Source organism: Mustela lutreola, chromosome 5, assembly GCF_030435805.1.
Source record: "Mustela lutreola isolate mMusLut2 chromosome 5, mMusLut2.pri, whole genome shotgun sequence".
NCBI classification, from domain to species: domain Eukaryota; kingdom Metazoa; phylum Chordata; class Mammalia; order Carnivora; family Mustelidae; genus Mustela; species Mustela lutreola.
Window position 1 is genome coordinate 109195323 of NC_081294.1, and position 19667 is coordinate 109214989.

At 34.4% G+C, this 19667-nt stretch overlaps 1 protein-coding gene across 11 annotated transcripts in view; it reads left to right on the top strand.

Annotated features, from left to right (window-relative positions):
- XRCC4 (X-ray repair cross complementing 4) overlaps positions 1-19667 on the top strand; it is a 317602-nt gene that overhangs the window by 2834 nt on the left and 295101 nt on the right. For 9 of the 11 annotated variants that reach the window (XR_009354045.1, XR_009354044.1, XM_059175403.1 and 6 more), the window contains exons 2-3: positions 9537-9685; positions 16231-16406. Coding sequence is in view for 9 of the 11 variants with exons in the window: in XM_059175403.1 (XP_059031386.1) it covers positions 9547-9685; positions 16231-16406 (315 nt within the window). In the remaining 2 variants the exon portion in view is untranslated. The remainder of the gene's footprint in view (positions 1-9536; positions 9686-16230; positions 16407-19667) is intronic. The other 2 variants (XM_059175407.1, XM_059175408.1) reach the window with 2 other exon arrangements.

Below are 19667 nucleotides of genomic sequence, written 5' to 3' on the forward strand. Positions count from 1 at the left end.
CGGCTGGCTTACATGAACTCTTGAGAGGAGAGACCATCCCACCTCTGCACTTTACAAGCTTTTACAATAATTATTTTGGGGTGTTTTTTTTTTTATCTCACTAGAGAGATCAAAATGTATCTTACTCATTCTGGGGATATCAAAGCCTGGTACGTAGGAAGCAGTCGTAAATGTTTTAATGCATTAATGGCATGACCAAAGTCACTTAGCTATGAAGCAGTAGAGTTTTGATTTCAAGCTGACTCTTTTGGGTATAAAATCAGTGGTCTGTTTGCTATACCTTGTTCTCTAGGAAAAAGGTAGCTGTCCTTAAAATAATAGAAGGATTGTTTTTATACAGGTAGGAGGTACTTAATCATTTTATTGTCCAGGGCAGTTTGTTCCTTGTCATTTGTGAAGCTGCCAGCGCTGATGAGAACATGAGTTGTGCTCTTTTTCCTAAGACATTGGCTGAAATGAACAGAGGGTTATCATAGTCATTATAGTCAGCAGTTTTTAATGTTGATGAGATGGGGCTCTTTGTGGAAGAACACCCTTGAGACTTCTGTTGCCTCAAAGTGGGAAAGCCATACTAGAATTCCAAAATGCTCATGAGGCATCCATACTTTTGGTAGATGCCAGTACTGCCAATAGCTTTAAATTAAACCTTTGATTGGGTGCCGTTGGGAAATCCCAGGCTATTTTCAAGATATTGCAAAGATTTTTCTCACACTGATACGGAAATTTGTTGTTAAGGTTGAGTTAAAGATAATAGTTTGTTAACATAATTTCTGATACTTGGCACAAAACATAGGTGATTTTGTATTTAAAACACTGTTTAGGGGCGCCTGGGAGGGTCAGTGGGTTGAGGCCTCTCTGCCTTCGGCTTGAGTCGCGGTCTTGGGGTCCTGGGATCGAGCCCCACATTGGGCTCTTTGCTCAGCAGGGAGCCTGCTTCCCCCTCTCTCCCTGCCTGCTTCTCTGCCTACTTGTGATCTCTGCCAAATAAATAAATAAATAAATAAATCTTTAAAAAACAAAACAAAACAAAAACACTGTTTAATTGTAAATAATGAACTAGACTTCTAACTACCTTTCCTGGTAAACATTTTTAATTTAAACTGTCCTCTGAATATTATCATCATTGTCGTAGTCCATAAACCAATCTTTTTATAATGTTGCATAGCCTTCAGGACTAACAGAAAATAAAATAATCTGACTATAAATTCTGAAAAGCCTTCAGCAGCTTTCAACCCCAGCAGTGGGGTTGAAAATGGTGATTAGGCTTGGGATCAAGTAATCAAAAGCAGCTCTTGCTAAATTTGTGCCTTGTTTCTTTGAACTTTACTAACCCTGTAAAAGGGTCCAAAATGTTGAAATAAGCAAGAAAGTCAATCAGGTCTTTGTGTGAGAGGATGCTGTTGAATAAAGAAAGACCTTGCTCAACTGGAACAGAAGCAAGCGGCTGCTAAGAAATAAGATGCAGCCATTGTTGAGGAGACTCATCAAAGTCTTGACAGTATAAATATTGACATGCTGAGATATGTCAATATTTACCATGGAATTTGGAAGTTGCCAAGTTCCTGTTTAAGAAATGTGACCCTAGCATTGAACACAGTATATCAATAAATAAGGAACATGTCCAATGAACAGCTGCTCAGAGAAAGTAGGATAACATCTGTTTAAACTTTGTAGCATTTAAAGTTGAATTTAAAAAATTTATTGACAGTTCTTTGGTAATTTATAGGTGGATGCTTAGTACACTAATGTAGTTCCATATGGGGGCTTATGTGTTTTTTAAAAAAAATGACAGCGTGGTTGCAATTTATAATTTTGTAAAATCGATAAACTGAATAAAAAAGCTCTTGCCTTAATCCTGTGTTTAGTAACGAACCTCATCATTCTACATATTATTCTTACAAAAATTGGCTCAATTAAGACTTAGATATTACTTTTGGGAACCAAAGTTTATGCTCTGAGAATTTAGCAATAGAGAAAGCATAATAAGTTCCTGAAGTTTAAATGTGATAAGATTTGGTCTAATTGTTTGATAGTTATATCTCAGAAGAAAATGAGTGGATTAAAGGGCTAGTAAAGTTTATATGTTTGGTTGAATGTCGCAGATTACCACTGTTAATTCCCATATGGATATCACTGTAATAGAGCATTTGATGCAAAGTAAAGACACATTTGAAGCTTTTATACCAAGTCACTGGAACCATACAAACAGTCTTACATCTGTTTTGCAGACGTAAGTTTAAACTGAGCGTTCTTTGAATGATGGTCCTAAAACAGTCCTTGAAGAGCTTTAGCCATGAGTATCAGGACTAGTCCTCTCATTGCTTTTCTTTTCTAATAAGAGACTGATGGCTTTTGTATAGCAATCTTAATTGTTTAAGTGCATCACACTCCTCTAAGCTTATATTGAGAAGAATGGTTGGAAAGTATAGTCGAAGTCATATGTTCTGCCAGGAGCTACATTTGTTTCTATAAATATCTTATAAATGTGAAAAAATGAATTGTATTAGAGGTTTATAACAGTCTTTTAATGTGTTCTTTGAATATATTAAAGATGGAAGAGAAAGAAACAATTTTAAAATGTAAATTGATTGGGTCCCTCTTTTAGAGAACATTTGCCAATATTTTGAGGTAAGCTGTTGAGTTTTAAGGAGAAAACATTAAACTTATTAATTAATGATTTTTAAAACTTGGAAAGCATTTTTTTTGCCATGTAACCAAGACTTGAAACTTCATTTGAATAGACATCCCCCCCCACCTGAATCATTAGGGCCTTTTGGAAAATATTCACCAGTTGTCTTCTTGAACCACCTGTTACCAGTTATTTATCATGTAGCAATAACAAAGTTGCCCAGTGCTTTCAAATGTCATGTGCTTTAGAACTGATGAGAGTGAGCTGAAAAATGAAATTATTAAGCTGAAAATGTGAAACTTCCTATTTGGTGTTGAATGCTATGAGTTTAATGTAGTGTTTCCCAAAGTTTGGTATTCATGCCACTAACAGAATATACACATTGCAGGTACTATGAGATAATTGAGGTTTAGAGAATTAAATAACTTTCTGAAGTCCACACAACCACGGAATGATAGTGAGGATTTCATACTGAGGTCTTACTGATTCAAAAGCCTAAAACAGAGTAGCTTAAACAGCAAGGAACTTCTTGGCCTCCTACCTAAAACATCTATGGTTAGATCTAGATTCTGGTTTTGCTGGAATCAGACCTGAGCTGCTGTGCACATCTCTGTTTCACTTTCTGCTCTGTTGGTTTTGTTGCCAGCAGCTTCAGGCTCACAGTGTTATAGCATCAAATCCAGTAGAGAAGATTCTATATTCTTAAGTCTTGGAATTAGGCTTTACTGGTCTTAGTTGTCCTAACTTGAGTTGTGTGCTCATTTCTGTGTCAGTCCCCAGTGCATCTCATACCAGTATTTCAGGTGTAGTGATGATCAGATAGAGACTATTTAATCAAAGAGCGAACACTGAGCTCAGTATTTCTCAAATAGGCTCCTAAGTTTTAAGGTGTTGAATTATGTATTTAAGTTATATATTGAAGAACACATTTCTCATAGATGACTTTGTCTCTTTTTATAAAGGTACCCTATAACAATATAATCATCTTGGTGGTCAAATAATGCTGAGGGAACTATTTTCTTTTTATTCATTTTATTGTAGAAAATTTCAAACATATATAAAGGTAGAGAGAACATAATGGATTCCTGTGTACCCATCACCTAGCACAATTATCAGCTCGTGAATCTTTTGCTTTTATCTTGGAACATCCTCCCACTAGAGTCCAAAATATGTTCAGGGATGTGGTTGAAAATGACTTAAAGTAAAAAAATTACAACATGGGAAATAAGTAGTAATTATTCATCCAGTTTGGAGTCTGTTGTTTATACTTACATCTTTCAAACCATGTGAAATTGCCATTTTTTGGTAGGTTAAACATTGTTAAATATGGGCAGTTTCTCATATTTCTTAAATATTTTTGAGTGGCTGAATTAGGTAATGTCACCAGTTGAGGATATGTTGTAGGGTTCTTTTTTTTTTTTTTTCAGGATTAACGTTTTTGTACCCCAATCTTAACATTCATCCCTTTTGCCATTAGAAATTGGTAGATAAGTGGGTATAGTTGTCAGTAAATGGTGGTTTGTGAGTAGGGGAAAAAGTACAGTACAAGTCCTGTTTCTTTTTCATGCGAGTGCTTTCAGTTACATTTCATTTTGAGGAGCACATTTTTCAGGTAGAAAAGACTGTATATACACTTAACTGATGGTATTTCACTCTTCTGAAATTAAAATACAAAAGAGGTGTCAAAATTTCATGACTTACAAATCATAATTACTAAATTCTTAATGAAGAAAGACTGTTGTTTAGCTAATGCTGTATTTCAGGTATTGTCTCTTCAGCTCTGTTAAGTGTCATTCTCACAGGAAACGCTGCAATTAGGAATGAAGTGTTTTTGTGAAAGTTTAGAAAGTTTCCAAAATGATAAGTATGCTCTCATCCTTTCTGCCAAGTTTATTGGTAATTAAGAGTGTCCATTTGATGAATAGAAAGGAAGTCCTGAAACTTGGGGTCTAATTTTCAGGGCATTTTGGATCTAGGTGTTAGATTTTATGTGGGAAATTTAGTCAAGTTATTTTATTGTTTTAAAATACTTAGTTCATTGGGTAATGAAAAAAGAAAGAGGAAGTGAACTTTAAATGAATCAATGGTATTTATAAAAGATAAGTAGAGGAAATGAGTAGTTATACGATATTTGGAATGGCAGTAGTTGGCATTCCACAGTCATAAGAGGTAGTTGAGAAGGGACTATGACCATGGCAAAGATGCTTTGATTTTTAGACGGATTTTATAGTTCTAATGCTTTATTCCTGAAGCATCAGACTGTTAACTTGACATCTAACTTGAACATTAGCTGTATTTTACAAGTTTTTGAACAAGATTATGTCCACTGTCTTAACTATATTTTACTCTGACTTTGGATGACCATCCATCCTAGTTTGTCTGAGTCTGGGATGTTTCCTGGACATGGGACTTGCAATGTTGAAACCAAGAAAACCTCAGGGAAACCTGGACGGCTGGTCACCTTATTTTCATTTCTAAATTAATAGAATGGAGGCAATATTGACATTATTAGAAAAGTATTTAATAATACTATAAATTCTTTACCCTTAAAGTTTAGATACTTGGAACTTGAAAATACAAATGCCAAGAAAACATTTCTTCTATAGAAAGTCACCTTGATATTTTTGTTTAATTGCTTTGGAAATTTAAAGTTAAATTGATTTTGTGGTCATTTAAGGGGAAAAAAAACCCCTTAATTTAGGGGCGCCTGGGTGGCTCAGTGGGTTAGGCCGCTGTCTTCGGCTCAGGTCGTGATCTCAGGGCCCTGGGATGGAGTCCCGCGTTGGGCTCTCCGCTCAGCGGGGAGCCTGCTTCCTCCTCTCTCTCTCTCTGCCTGCCTCTCTGCCTACTTGTGATCTCTCTGTCAAATAAATAAATAAAATCTTAAAAAAAAAAAAAAAAAAAACTTAATTTACCCTTTAGTCAGATAACTCCAACCAGCAAGTTGACATGCTGTTAATGAAAATGATAGGAAAAAAATAATGAAAAGGCTAGGAATCAATTATTAACTTAAAAAAAGTTTTCAGTGGGGGAATTCTGGGAATATAAACATTAATAACCAATGCTTTTAAAAAATACTAAGCAAATAGGAAAATTGTCATTTTCTTTGCACTTAGTTTTCTGAATTGTGTGATGTTTGTCTTATTAAAAGTAAATAGCCCAGTGGTTGTTGCATAACAATTTCTTTCCTTTTTATGTAGCGATCCATATGGTCTGACCCTTGAATTTTTATAATATGATAGAACTTTAAAAAAAATTTATCACCATACTTCAATTTACAATTTACATTCTTTTCTTTTCTTTTTTTTAAGTAAGGTTTAACAAAATAATATCAGGAATTTAATTACAGGCTTAACTGTGCTGTGTGCTAATCTTTAATCTGAATTCACTTTAGGTATCAGCCTACTTTTATGAACAAGGGGCACTTAAGTTAATTGCTTCATTAGAAACATGCATTTAGTCCTTTCTGATCTGTAAGTACAACTCCTTGGCATAGCTGCCTAAGTTTGAACACCTGCAGCCCAAGCAGCTTGAAAAGAAGCCGTAGCTTACTATAAAGGAAAATAAAAGAAGCTCAAGTTCAAAATGGTGTTATCAATGATATAGTGTTGTCACTAACTTGAGCTGACCTAAGAGAGTTGGCTTCTGCACTGCTCCTTATCAGCATCCAAAAGGGCATACAAAATTCTTTGTAAACTAATTTAAAAAGTGTCTTGTTTATTCAGAGGCAACTGTGAATGGTATTTGTTCAGAGTGTAGATCACATCAACTGCATACCAGCCAACAACTTATTTCTCTTCTAAGAAGGAAGCCAAGTATCAAAGACACAAAGTACTAAAGATAAGCTTCTCAATTCTCAACTGTTCTGAGCTCTCAATAAAGCTACTGAAATACAAATTGGGGTGGGACTCAACTGTTTCCACCTGCAGGCTTCTCTTAGATCCTTGGCTCTGGCTGAGAGAGGTGCCGATTCTAGTACTTCTAGTGTGACCTTTAGTGCCCTTAGAAAACAAAACACACGCTTTCTTATGGCCCTAATCAATCAGTCCCTCTAAAGAGGATTGCACCCCTTTCTTCAAGTATTTGGGGCAGAAAAACTATGGCCGACTATTCCCATTTACAGGGCTGCTGGAAGCAAAGAGATCATTGGTTTGCTCTTAGGATTCTTGTGAGACTGGCAAGTCATTCTTTTTCCTATTTTTGTGGTTGGTTCTTAGATCTTTTGTATTTGATATTTAATGAGGGGGTGACTTCAGTAAGTAGAAGAATGAATTTCATTCAGAAGTCATTCAAATAATACATCATCAGGAAATTATAACTCAGTTGATAGAGAGAAAGCATCTGAGGCTACTGAGGCACAAAGTATTTTTAAGATACTGAGTGGTCACATTTGGACTCTTAATGTTAAGTGCTTAAACGTGACTCACAGGTAGCATCCAAAGTTTCAAATCTGAGTTTAGTGAAATAATGGCATCTTTAAAATAAAACAATTTAATTTTAGCGCTGAGTACGTAGAGTTGATCAGAAAACTGGGAAATAAATACTTGAAACACAAATAATTCAAAGATGTTAAAACTAATTCGACCCCTAAATGTCTGTTTAACATTCCTGAAATTAAAGCCCTTTATGTCATTGTGAAAGTAGAATGAAGCATCTGGAATATTGAATTTTAAACTGCTTTGTATAATTAGCAGTTTGTCACTTGTTTTAAATATGGTGAAAAATAGCAGTGAGACCAATTGCTGTTTTAGAGGAATTTAAGCTCTGAGTTTTCTTTCCACAGAGCTACATTAATTGCTAACAATAGCCATGCTTCTTGAGACATATTTAAGAAGGAAAAGCCTGTGCAAGTGTCTCTTTGTGTTTGTATATAAATTCTAGAGAGGCAAAAAGTGGCCTTCAAAAGTAGTTTCTAGGGGAGCCTGGGTGGCTTAGTGGGTTAAAGCCTCTGCCTTTCTGGCTCAGGTCATGATCCCAGGGTCCTCTGATCAAGCCCACATCCTGTGATTGAGCCCCACATAGGGCTCTGCTCAGCAGGGAGCCTGCCTGCCCCTCTCTCTCTGCCTGCCTCTCTGCCTACTTGTGATCTCTGTCTGTCAAATAAATAAATAAAATCTTAAAAAAAAAAAAAAAGTTTCTATTACTTCCCCCTCCGAAGTCATGGGTTTGGGGGCCTATTAGAATTATGTAAATCTCTATGTGTCTTTTTCGATGATTGGCATGGAAAAATAGTAATACACATTTTCCAGTAATTTTCAAATTTAAGGATTACAGAGCATGTAGATAATTAACTGCATTAACACTTAATAGTGTTTTGATTAATTGATTTAAAAGAAATTTATTCACAAATGGAAAATACATTTCAGAAGTAAGCATACTGAGGCAAAAAAGACCTCAATGTAGGAAAAATTTTTCAGTAAATGAAATATGTAGAAATTACATTTTTTAGTGGATGATGTAGTCAAACCTACACATTTACATATTTTTAACACATAAACATACTTAATTGGTGTGGCTACAAGTATGATTATTTTAAAGCTTGATCTTTTAGTGGGAGGAATAATAAACAGTCTTCTGAGTACACTAGGTAGAAGTTAGAATTATTGTTAATTTACCAATTTGGAGGTATCTTACACTCTTAATTGTAGATACTTTTTTTTTTTTTAAATTCTGGAAATTGCCCTGCTTCCTTGCGCTTTTTACTATTAAGGTAGAATGGCTCTAGGATTCTATAATTAAGCATCCCTCCCACTCCCAGAAGATAGAGATCTGTATTAAGTTAGTTTTGTTTTGTGAAGAGCTGACAAAGTGAGTTGTTTTTATTTTCATATTCAGTTGTGTGAGGAGCTGACAAAGTGAGTTTTTCATATTCAGTTATTTTTATTTTCATATTCAGCTGTTAATTGAGAAAAATAATATGCTTTATTTATGAAAATAATTTTAAATTGAGAAAGCAAATTAAAACTGATTTAAAAATTTGCTCTTGTTAAAACTTATTCAGTTGTCAGTGAAGTGCCAATTAATTTACTTTTGGATTTTTATAGCATATTATATATCTATATCTATATATAAATATATATATATACATATATATATATGTATATATATATACATATATATATATGTATATATATATATATATACACTGGTCGTAAAAGTTGAAGCAATTTTATATTCTTCTTCCCAAATAAAAGATTAAAGAATTTTGTTTTTTTTTAGCTTTTTCAGAATTATCTAGCAAGAGATTCATGCTTTGTGATTAAAGAATAATTCTTTGTAGTTTTTCATCTTTGGAAGTTTATGCTTTGTTCCTGGCTTTGACTTTTTGTAATGTTTTTTCTTTGCATGTTTGTAATTTTTAGGGTATTTTTGTTTTGCATGTTAGCTTCTATAGCTTAAGCATCTCTTAATGAAGTGCATGTGGTCAAGGGGTATTCCAGTTTTAGAAAAAACAGTTATTTGCTTTTAACCAAGTATATGTCGTACCACAGTTTGGTAAGTGAGGTCAGTCTGGACAAGGTTCTAGAGTAAATTACCAGAAGAATGGTTTTTGAATTCATAGAATAAGAACCTTGAATGATTAGAAATGAAATTGGGATTAGTAAGAAAGTCTTTTACTCTTCATATTGTTGGATATAGTAATTTTTTTTTTCAGCATTCAACTTGGGCAGCTCATTTGCCATTTATGGATCTCTGTTTTTCTCATCTGTAAAAATTACAAATCAGTATTGAATAGAACTATGATTTACTGAGTTTTGTGGTTGGCTAGCTATTACGTGTTTTTTTGTTTTGTTTTGTTTTGTTTTACTTATTTCCTTGGTGCTTTGTGTAGCTGAGAGACCAATATACAAAGCATCACTATTTGATAGTTTCTTGCAAAAATATTAATTTTATTCTTTTATAACAGGTCACCAGAAATGGAGAGAAAAGTAAGCAGAATCTGTCTTGCTTCTAAACCTGATATAATTCATTTTCTACAAGTGGCTTGGGAGAAAACATTAGGATCTGGTTTTGTTATTACACTTACTGATGGTCAGTCAGCATGGACCGGGACAGGTAATATTCAAAGCAAATTATTTTAAAAATAGAATTTTGGTAATGTGCTGTTCTTCAGTCCTCAATGACAATTCAGAATTAAGGTATTTCTTTAGTAGATTCTGGGTAAAATTTATATGACTGCTGTACTTGTTACTGCTCTCTAATATATGTGTGGATTTATAATATTTAATGCCAATTTCTATAATGAATAGAAGGATAGAGAAATAAGCATGTGCCCCAGCAAATTCTGGTTACTAGTTGAATCTTCATACTTGGGCGGGTCAGGGTTTTTAAATGACCTCTTTATACGAAATGTAGATAGTACTTTATACACTTCTTTTTTTTTCCCCCCCAAGACCCCAGGGAAATACTGGGAGGTGGTTTGGCTGGGCCAAGGGATGGTGCTAGCTTGATAGAGTGGGGTGGTGGTGATTTTCTTTTTATTTCAGACACTTACATTGTTTGAATTATTTTCTAGTGAACATGTATTACATTTGTAACAAAAACAAAACAGTTTTAGAGATTTTGTAAACCAAGGTTCAAATCTTCATGTGAGATATTGGCTTTTATTTCATGAAATAGACTTTGAATCTTTTGTGTCTCTCCCAGTACTCTTTTAAAAAGCCTCATGGCCCAGAAATTATTTATGGAACATGGCAGGTGTAAAGTCAAAATATATAGAATTATGTTTTGCTCATGTGGTGAAGTTTTCATGCTCTTCTAAAACATTTTTTGAAACATTTGAGAAACTGTCTACAGTTACGCAACAGTCATTTCTAGAGTTATGTTGTAAATTACGTTTTAGGTAAAATAATTTTTGTCATGTCACTTTACATGCCATTTATATGTTCTATTAATTTTGAAGTATTTCCCTAAAACTTGTTACTATAATTATTATATCATCTTTTAAAATTACATGGTGAAATTTTGCTTTTTGGATATTACAAATTCTGTTACACAGCGCAGTCACACTGAACTTATACTTGCAGGGTTTTAAAAAAAAACTCTTCTTTTATGACAGAGAGCAAGGAATGCTGGTTTAAGTACTAATAAAATAGAGAAATTTCAAGAATAATGTTTGCAGTACCTATCGTGGCATTTTTTTAAGCTGTAAACTTCTATATAGGAGAAATCAGTCATTGCTTGGTTGTTACCATGGAGGAGTGGAAGAGGATTTTTCGGGTTAACTCTATGTATGCTAGTATACCCAGGTGGCAATAGCTCTGTTTTGGAGAGGGGGTGCACACGGCTGAAGATAATGGCAGTAGGTTAATGCCAGTTGTCTGGAGAGAAGAGGAGTTCCAACCAAAGAGTCCAGGAGGCAGATCCTAGGTGAAATGGTTGCTTGTATGTAAGGAATACTGTATTTATAACTTAGATGTTCCCAACTGACAAATGCCTTATTGTGTATAATGAGTTATGATTAGACAGATGACCTTGAGATGCTATGTTGTTTGCATTTTTTTTCCCATTAAGGATTGGGGATAAAAGAATACACTGATTAAGTTTTAAATCTTGATTTAACCAGAAATTTAAGCTGAATTTACATTTATGGAGCAATTTGTGTATGTCATAATGTGCTGGAGGTTATTCTCAATATTATTATTATTATTATTATTATTATGAATATTGTTTCACTAGATTCATTAGGAGCAAAGAATGCATTTGATTTGTCTGTCACTCATTCTTTATAAGTACCTAGACCAGTGCCTGGGACCTCCATGTTCAATAGATATTTTTTAAAAGGATGCCTAAAATGTATAGAACTTTTTAGGGAAAAAAGAAAGTGAACCATTTATTTTAGAATTAGCATTTTTGATGAAAACTCCAGTTTCATATTTATTTATCATTGGCATTGATCAGAAATATAGTATGCTTTGCCATTTGTTCTTTAGCTAATGAATAATGTGAGCAAAATGTGATAGAAAACTTCATATCCTTTGTTGTGTTGTTAAAATTTGGTTTGCTTACTAACCAGGCTTTCAGACAGAAAATTTTACAGTTCACCATATATGGTTGTTTTATTTCCAAGGATACTAAAGTTTTGAAACTCACAAATGTTTTATGTATCTTTCAGTATTCATTTCTATTTTCTTGTATAAATTTCAGGGACAAAGTATCAAACCAAATAATATAACATTGTTTCCATGGTTAGTTGAAACTTATTACAGGAATATGATTTGGCTTGGCACTTTATAGATAGACAATAACATGATTAAGAACATTGAAATAATTACATAATTGAAACATGAAAATGGATTTCCTTCCTATACCTCATCCTGTTTTTTTGTACAACTTTTTGATTGCTGCAACCTTCAATTTAGATAATTTTTTTTTCTCTTTTCATTTGAGTAAAATTAAAAGGATGTGGGGTTTCTTTTAATCTCCCACACACTAAATTCACTGATTTCTTTTCCATTAGTAATGTTTTATCTAATGAGTGTTTTGAGGTCTAATTATCATGTGGTTTATCATCACTTCAACATTATAGAGGGTTGTATTGCACAGTTAAGTCACAAAGTAGGTTAATGATTGATGACTATTATGTGAACTTTATAAATCTATCAGCACTTATCCATCAGAAACTTATCCATCTCTGGAGTAGTTCACTGAAAAGTAAACTTTATTAATACATTTATTTATTTATTTATTCATTTTTTAAAGATTTTATTTATTTATTTGATAGATGGAGATTACAAATAGGCAGAGAAGCAGACAGAGAGACAGGAGGAAGCAGGCTCCCCGCTGAGCAGAGAGCCCGATGTGGGGCTCGATCCCAGGACCCCAGGATCATGACCTGAGCCAAAGGCAGAGGCTTAACCCACTGAGCCACCCAGGCACCCCTACTAATACATTTATTATCAAGTAATTATATTCATTTATATTTGTTCTAACCATTGATATTTGGTGACCTATATGGAGATTATGTGTCAGAGTACAGGGGAAAAAGGATATTTAATAAATGCAGTGAAGTAGGTCTATGATGTGATACCAACAAGATCTGTAATAGGATGCTAAGGCTGTCATTAAAGCACCAACACAAACTTAGGTTATGCACAGTCTTCGGTTCATTATCCATAAAGATTCAAAAGAAAAAATCTTTCATTATTTACATCTTCATCTACCCACAAATAGTGTTAAAATGATGCTTTCTTGGATCCTATGTATCTGAGAATAATTCCTTGGTTTTTGGTCATGTTGGCCTGCTTACTTTTTATGCTATTATTATGTGGTTCAGCTGTATCCTTGTTGAATTTTATTATTTCCATGGCTTTTATTTCTGGTCACCAGAGTTTTTGGAGCAGTGAGTGCTTACAGCTGTGCTTCTTCCAGATGTTCTTAGCACAAAATTCAAAACCAGTGACCGAGTTGTTTTTCCAGAATTGAAGTTCTGAATATGCAGTCAAAATTTCACATTTACTATTAATGGAATATTCAAATGAATTTTTTTCTTTAATTTTTTCTCACAGTTTTTAAAGGGAAGTATAAATAGAAATTTTTCTTTCATATTTTTTCTCTTAAAAATGAAATATTCCATAATAATAGAATAGCATTCACAGATGGTATAATGTAAGAGAATATCTAAGAAGTCAGCACTTGAATTAGGCTGCATGAGGCTGGAATTTCTCTCTTTTAAACTTTTGTATCCTTGGTGTCTAGAATAGTACTTGGAACATAGTAGATACTGAGTAAGCATTGTTTTAAGTAAGTGAATTAAAACGATAGATGCTATGAAATATTTTCAGATATGAATCTTTTCATTTTATTGAAATTTAGAATGCTTTTCACTGGATGTTTATTATTTATTAATAGATATCCTTTCTTTCTTTTTTTTTTAAAAAGATTTTATTTATTTATTTGAGAACGAGAGCTAGAGAGAGAGAGTGTGAGCAGCAGAAATAGGGAGAAGCAGGCTTCCCACTGAGCAGGGAGCATAATTTGGGCCTCGATTCCAGGACCCTCGGATCATGACCTGAGCTGAAGACAGACGCTTAACTGACTGAGCCAACCCAGGCACCCTCTTTTGTGTTTTTTGTAGTTACATTAAAGATGGTTTCCACAGATTTATTTCCTGTTCTCTGGGAAATATTTTCTCTTCCTCGGTATTTATAACTCTTCAGAGTTACCCAACACAAAATATGAAATTATTCCTTAACTAGGAAGCATTAGTCTTCTTATTTTTATTTCTCTATCTTCTTTTTTTCCCCCCAGAAGAGCTATTAGGTTAACTGAAAGGTCACTAGATTTGATAAATAGATTTGATAGTGGTGATCATCTTAAATATGCATCTGCTTCAGAGAGAGACAAAATATGTGAAAGGATTTTTAGAAGCTGTAAAATCAAATAAAGAATATAAAAGTTTTTGTTCGTGCCTTTTTTCGACATCTTTTTTGAGATTCATATTTCACTATCAGAAATGACCAAAAGTGATAATGAAAAATATATGGATATGTTTCAAAATTCTCTTCCTCTTTGCCTGTCATGGGGCTTCCAGAAGTACTTGATAGAATACAGACCAAAGGTATGAAAATCTGTGTTATATTTTAGGGTTTCTTTCGTCAAGCTTTCATTAATTTCTGTTGTATGTCCTATTGTGTTTTTTAATACCATGGAAGGAAATAGTTTTTCCAGTGTCCCCTCTCTGCCTCACCACAAAACCAAACAACCAAGAGACCATAAGTATGAATCCCAGTTTGACCACTTAATCTATTCTGTGACTATAGACCATTACTTGATCTGAGCATCAGTTTTATCATTTGAAACATCTTTCAGTGTTACAAGGAATAAAATAGATAAATGTAACCTTTAAGTATAAAAGTATAGAACCACAGGAGTCTTTCATCATTGTACTAGCCTGAATTGACACAGGAAACCACCCAACCACATGCATGCATTCCAAACAAATGTTAGACTAAATCTTGTAATTTTACAAGCAAACAGACCCATTGCAGTTTTGGGATGTAAGAAAGGGAACCCTCCAGGTGCCATCTGTGAAAAGGTATCTGAAAATCAAAGTGGTTAATGGGAGCTAAAGCTTAAGTTTAGGTTCATGGAGTATCTGAAATGTTATTGTAATACCTAAGTGGAGTGGAATGTTGAGACGGCAGACCTCTTAAGGAACTGGAACTGAGCTCTCAATGTTAAGAAAGGAAACTGGGGGACGCCTGGGTAGCTCAGTCATTAAGCGTCTGCCTTCAGCTCAGGTCATGATCTCGTGGTCCTGGGATCGAGTCCTGCATCAGACTCCTCCTCAGTGGGGAGCCTGCCTCTCCCTCTGCCCTCCCCCCTGCTTGTGTGCATTCTTTCTCTCTCTCAAATAAATAAAATCTTTAAAAAAAAAAAAAAAAAGGAAACGGAAAGGTATCTTGTTAATGAAATCATCTTAAAAAAAAAAACAAAACAAGACAAAACAAAAACAAAAGACTAGTCTTTGGTTTGAAGATGCAGCATAGAGTCAAACTTGTCACTAAGAGCTATGAGTAGATAAAAGTCTGGACAAAAATCAGAATCCAAAATCTGTCTTATGTATGGATGAAGGATGGGGGATTTAAGGATGAACTCTTTGCTTCCAGTGTAAAAACCAAGTTAAGAAATTAACTTTCAAAACTGGTCCAGAGCTGTTGAAACCTGTAGCAGCTCCAACAAAGGTAAACTAGTAATCTTGATTCAAGGCCACCTCTATTGCCCAGAGCAGATTATACTCTGGCTAGAGGAAAATCTTGTTCAAACATTGCAAAGCACGAAAGGGTAAAAACAGAATGAGAAGGTGTCAGCAGTAGAAATGGAATTAATAGTCCAGGAACCATGCATAAAGACTGATCTGAAAGAGATCTTAAATATGTTTAAGGCCTTCAAATATTTAAAGGAAGGGTGTGTCAAGAACAGGATATTATGATAAAGAAAGAGAATATCTATCTAGAATTGAGAATGTAATTGCTGAAGTAAAAATCTCTGTAGATGAGTAAAGCATCAGCTTTCAGCATAGCTAGATGAGAGAACTGGAAGCCAGATCTGTAATTTAATGTGTGTCTAACAGGCTACACTCAATAAATATCAATTCCCTTCTTTTTCGTTCCTCATCCCCTACCTTCATCCACCTTTTCTACTTTTTGGCACATAATAAGATGAGAAGAATGAACTCCATTTTTACTTTAATCTGACTCATCCCATGTGAGATTATAGACTACTTAATCTCATTAATAACTGAGGTAAAGAAGAAAGATGTTATAAAATACTGAATTTATTAATCATTATAAGAAATAATTTACCTGGTTTTGATCTAGGATAAGGCATATAGGATGGTAGTTTTTCTAGTAATTTACAATGCATGTATTTCATCAGAGGACAGAGAAGAAAAATGCAAGGAGTCTAATGTTTTTCAGATGAGGTTTGAGACTAAATTAATATGTTTCTCAAAAATTTCTAGCTCAGTTAAGAGGTATACCTTTTATTTAAATTTCTGTTACATAAGTGATAAATTAGTAGTGACAGGTAAATAAGTGTGTACTCATGTTTAGAAATTTATTTTTCATTTCAAAACTTTTTATTAATGTTTCCCATAGTTTCTGAGTCAGAGATTTCCCAAGAAGCCGATGACATGGCATTGGAAAAAGAGAAATATGTTGATGAACTGAGAAAAGCAATGGTATCAGGAGGAAGACCAACTGATGCATACAAATTTGATTTTTCTAGAGAGTCTTGTCATTTCTCCTTTGAGAAAAACCTGAAAGATGTTTCAGTAAGTAAAACTTTCCGTAATATTGTAAGTGGTAAAATGGCAGAGCACTTATTGAGGAATTATCTAAGTAACTAGCTTATTATTCCCAGGATACCTGGGAAATAGAAGTGTAAAAAGTACTTGGTTTTCAAGTTGGAAGAATGCTTCTTCGTTCAACATGACAGTCATTAAGTGCTTCATACTAATTAATTGTGAAAAGTACCTATTAGAAAATGTATTTAGTTTTTAATGCCTTAAAAATAAGTATTATAAAGATAATTATATGAATGAGTGGTTGTGCCAAGTGGGGTCAGAAACTTTAGACCATTGAGACAGGGTTTATTGTATTAAGTTTTGGGAAATACTGCTTTTAAGAAAGAAGGGAATAGGGTGCCTGGGTGGCTCAGTGGGTTTAGCCTCTGCCTTCGGCTCAGGTCATGATCTCAGGGTGCTGAGATCGAGTCCTGCATCGGGCTCTCTGCTTGGCGGGGAGCCTGCTTCCTCCTCTCTCTCTCTGCCTGCCTCTCTGCCTGCTTGTGATCTCTGTCTGTCAAATAAATAAATAAAATCTTAAAAAAAAAAAAAACCTTTAAAAAAAAGAAAGAAGGGAATATATTTACCATTGAATATTTAATAATTATAACTCATTCGCTACTAGAATGTATTCACAATTACAAAATAAGACAGGTAAGTGTAGGAAGACATATCATCAGGAATTAAGGTGTTTTATTTATATATCAAACTTAGAAACTTAGAAATACTAAAAGAGAAATAACATTCACCCCAGACTTTTGAAGGCTTGCATGCTTTACAGACAAGGATATCTGCTACTTGTCTTGTTTAGTTCTTATGCCAATTCAGATCAAGGTAGGTGTATCAAAAACATTTATCAAAATGTACTGTTTATATATTTTACCCAAGTTTATGGGATAATTAGAGATTGAATTATTTGCTTTTGCCAGTGGTTTATATTCTGATATAAGGTCTTTAGTAGAAGAAAGCAAGGGAAATCTTAAGCACGTTAAGGGTAGAGACAGTTATTGACAATTTATGCTGGAACTAAATTGAGTTTAAAAAATTCCTTGAAAACGACTCTTTAATTCAGAATGATTAAAGGGATTTCACCAAATGGAGAAACATGTAAAGCAACAGATGGAATCATTATTTTGAAATGTATGTTAACCTATAGAGGATAATACAGAGAGTCTGGCTTCAGTAATTATTTCTTTTTAGAAGATACATAGTTTTTCCATTTACCTGCCAATTTATATAAGTTTCACTATGTGGGGTCCTTAAAATGATAATTTAGAATGGGTTAAGAAAAGTTTGAAGGGGCTGCTGAAATTTGATTATTTATTACAAAACATTCTTTCCTATGGCAGAAGCACAATCAGATGATGTTATGTACTCTAAAACTGCTGAGTGTTTCTTCTAATATTTTGAAGCAGATCATTGTCAAATTGGGAGTTATACCATTTCCCATTCAACAAACAGTTGTATGAAATGACTAACATTAGGGGGTTTGCTGCATCGGAGTTGGACGGAGTACTTACCGTGCTTGGCAGTACATCTGACTTTGCTGCTTTTGTGAAGAAAGAACTTCAAATATTCATGACATACATGTTTTATAATTGGCTTGGCATGAATCAGCGTTAAGAACTTTGACAGTTATCCTGAAAGATACTTGCTTACCACCCTGAACAGAATCAAATTCACAGAGTCAGAACCATGAACCATGAACCTACTCAATGGGTTTTCTTAAGAAGTGGAAACAGGGGCACCTGGGTGGCTCAGTGGGTTAAAGCCTCTGCCTTCGGCTTGGGTCATGATCCCAGGGTCCTGGGATGGAGCCCCACATCGGGTTCTCTGCTCAGCAGGGAGCCTGCTTCCTCCTCTCTCTGACTGCCTCTCTGCCTAATTGTGGTCTCTGTCTGTCAAATGAATAAATAAAATCTTTAAAAAAAAAAAAAAAAAAGGAAGTAGAAACAGAATAGGAGATTCCCAGTAATGCAGAAGTGCGTTGGTTCCTTAAAGGATATGTCTTAGAGCACTACACTGCAGTTTAGGTAGCTGCCTCCTTATTTATCATCTATTAAAATGCTTATGAGAGAAAGAAATGCTACTCGGAACAGTTGGACAAGTTTATTCATGACCGGACTTACTTGGATATTTTTGGGTATTTGAAGCTTTATGGATGCAGATGAAAATCACAAATTCATTTGGCCAAACTGCCATGGGAATCTTCCAGTGCTTCAGGATGTGCTTATGCAAATTGAATTTCAGAGTGACGATATCTTGTAAATTCATCTGCTGGCAAAAATATGCACACAATTGGAAACATGGAAGAATACTTTTTAAGGCTTATAGTGCTTTGGATGACCTAAAAATTTAAAAGGAATTTGCAATCCTTTCCTTTATGACACAGACATCTGATTGTTGCCAAAAATGACCTCTTATACTTAGAAAAAAAGAAAAGAATGAACATAGATGCAGTTCAGGAAGTTGTAGTGAATTCTGTTGTTTGTTGACATAAGGTTACTTTCTCATGGCAAAAAGTATTCCGTGAGCCCTAAGTACATTTACTACCAGATTCAGACTCTCAGAATCATGGCTTTTCAGCATTTGTTGCCACCAGTTTCAGAAATTTTATGTTTTTAATTTTGTGTTGGAGATCACTGCATAATTTGAACATTTTGAGTATTCAAGTCATATGAGATTTACTTGAAATTTATATAAAATGTTCCTTTTTTAAAAAAACTTTTTTTTTTTTTTTTTTTTTTTTTTAGAGACATCTGGCTTGCTGAGTATGTTGAGTCTTGGTCTGGGGTTGTGAATTCAAGCCCCATATTGGGCATAGTGCTTACTTAAAAAAAAAAATTCTTTAAAGGAAGTAACAACTGATTTTTGTACTCAAAAAGACCTGAGTTTCTGGGGGCACCTGGGTGGCTCAGTGGATTAAAGCCTCTGCCTTGGGCTCAGGATCCTGGGATCGAGCCCCGCATTGGACTCTCTGCTTGGCAGGGAGCCTGCTCCCCCCCCCGCCCCCCTCTCTGCCTGCCACTCTGCCTACTTGTGATCTGTGTCTGTCAAATAAATAAATAAAATCTTAAAAGACCTGAGTTTTAAAAAATATTATCCTATGTTTTATTAGAGTGAAAGAATTAGTCCAAAGCAATGAAATATTTAAGGTATATGTAACACATTTTTTTGGAGGGAGCATGTGCATATTTTTCACAAGATTGCTTTTGAACTCATAATACCTCTAATTTTTCCTTATGGATA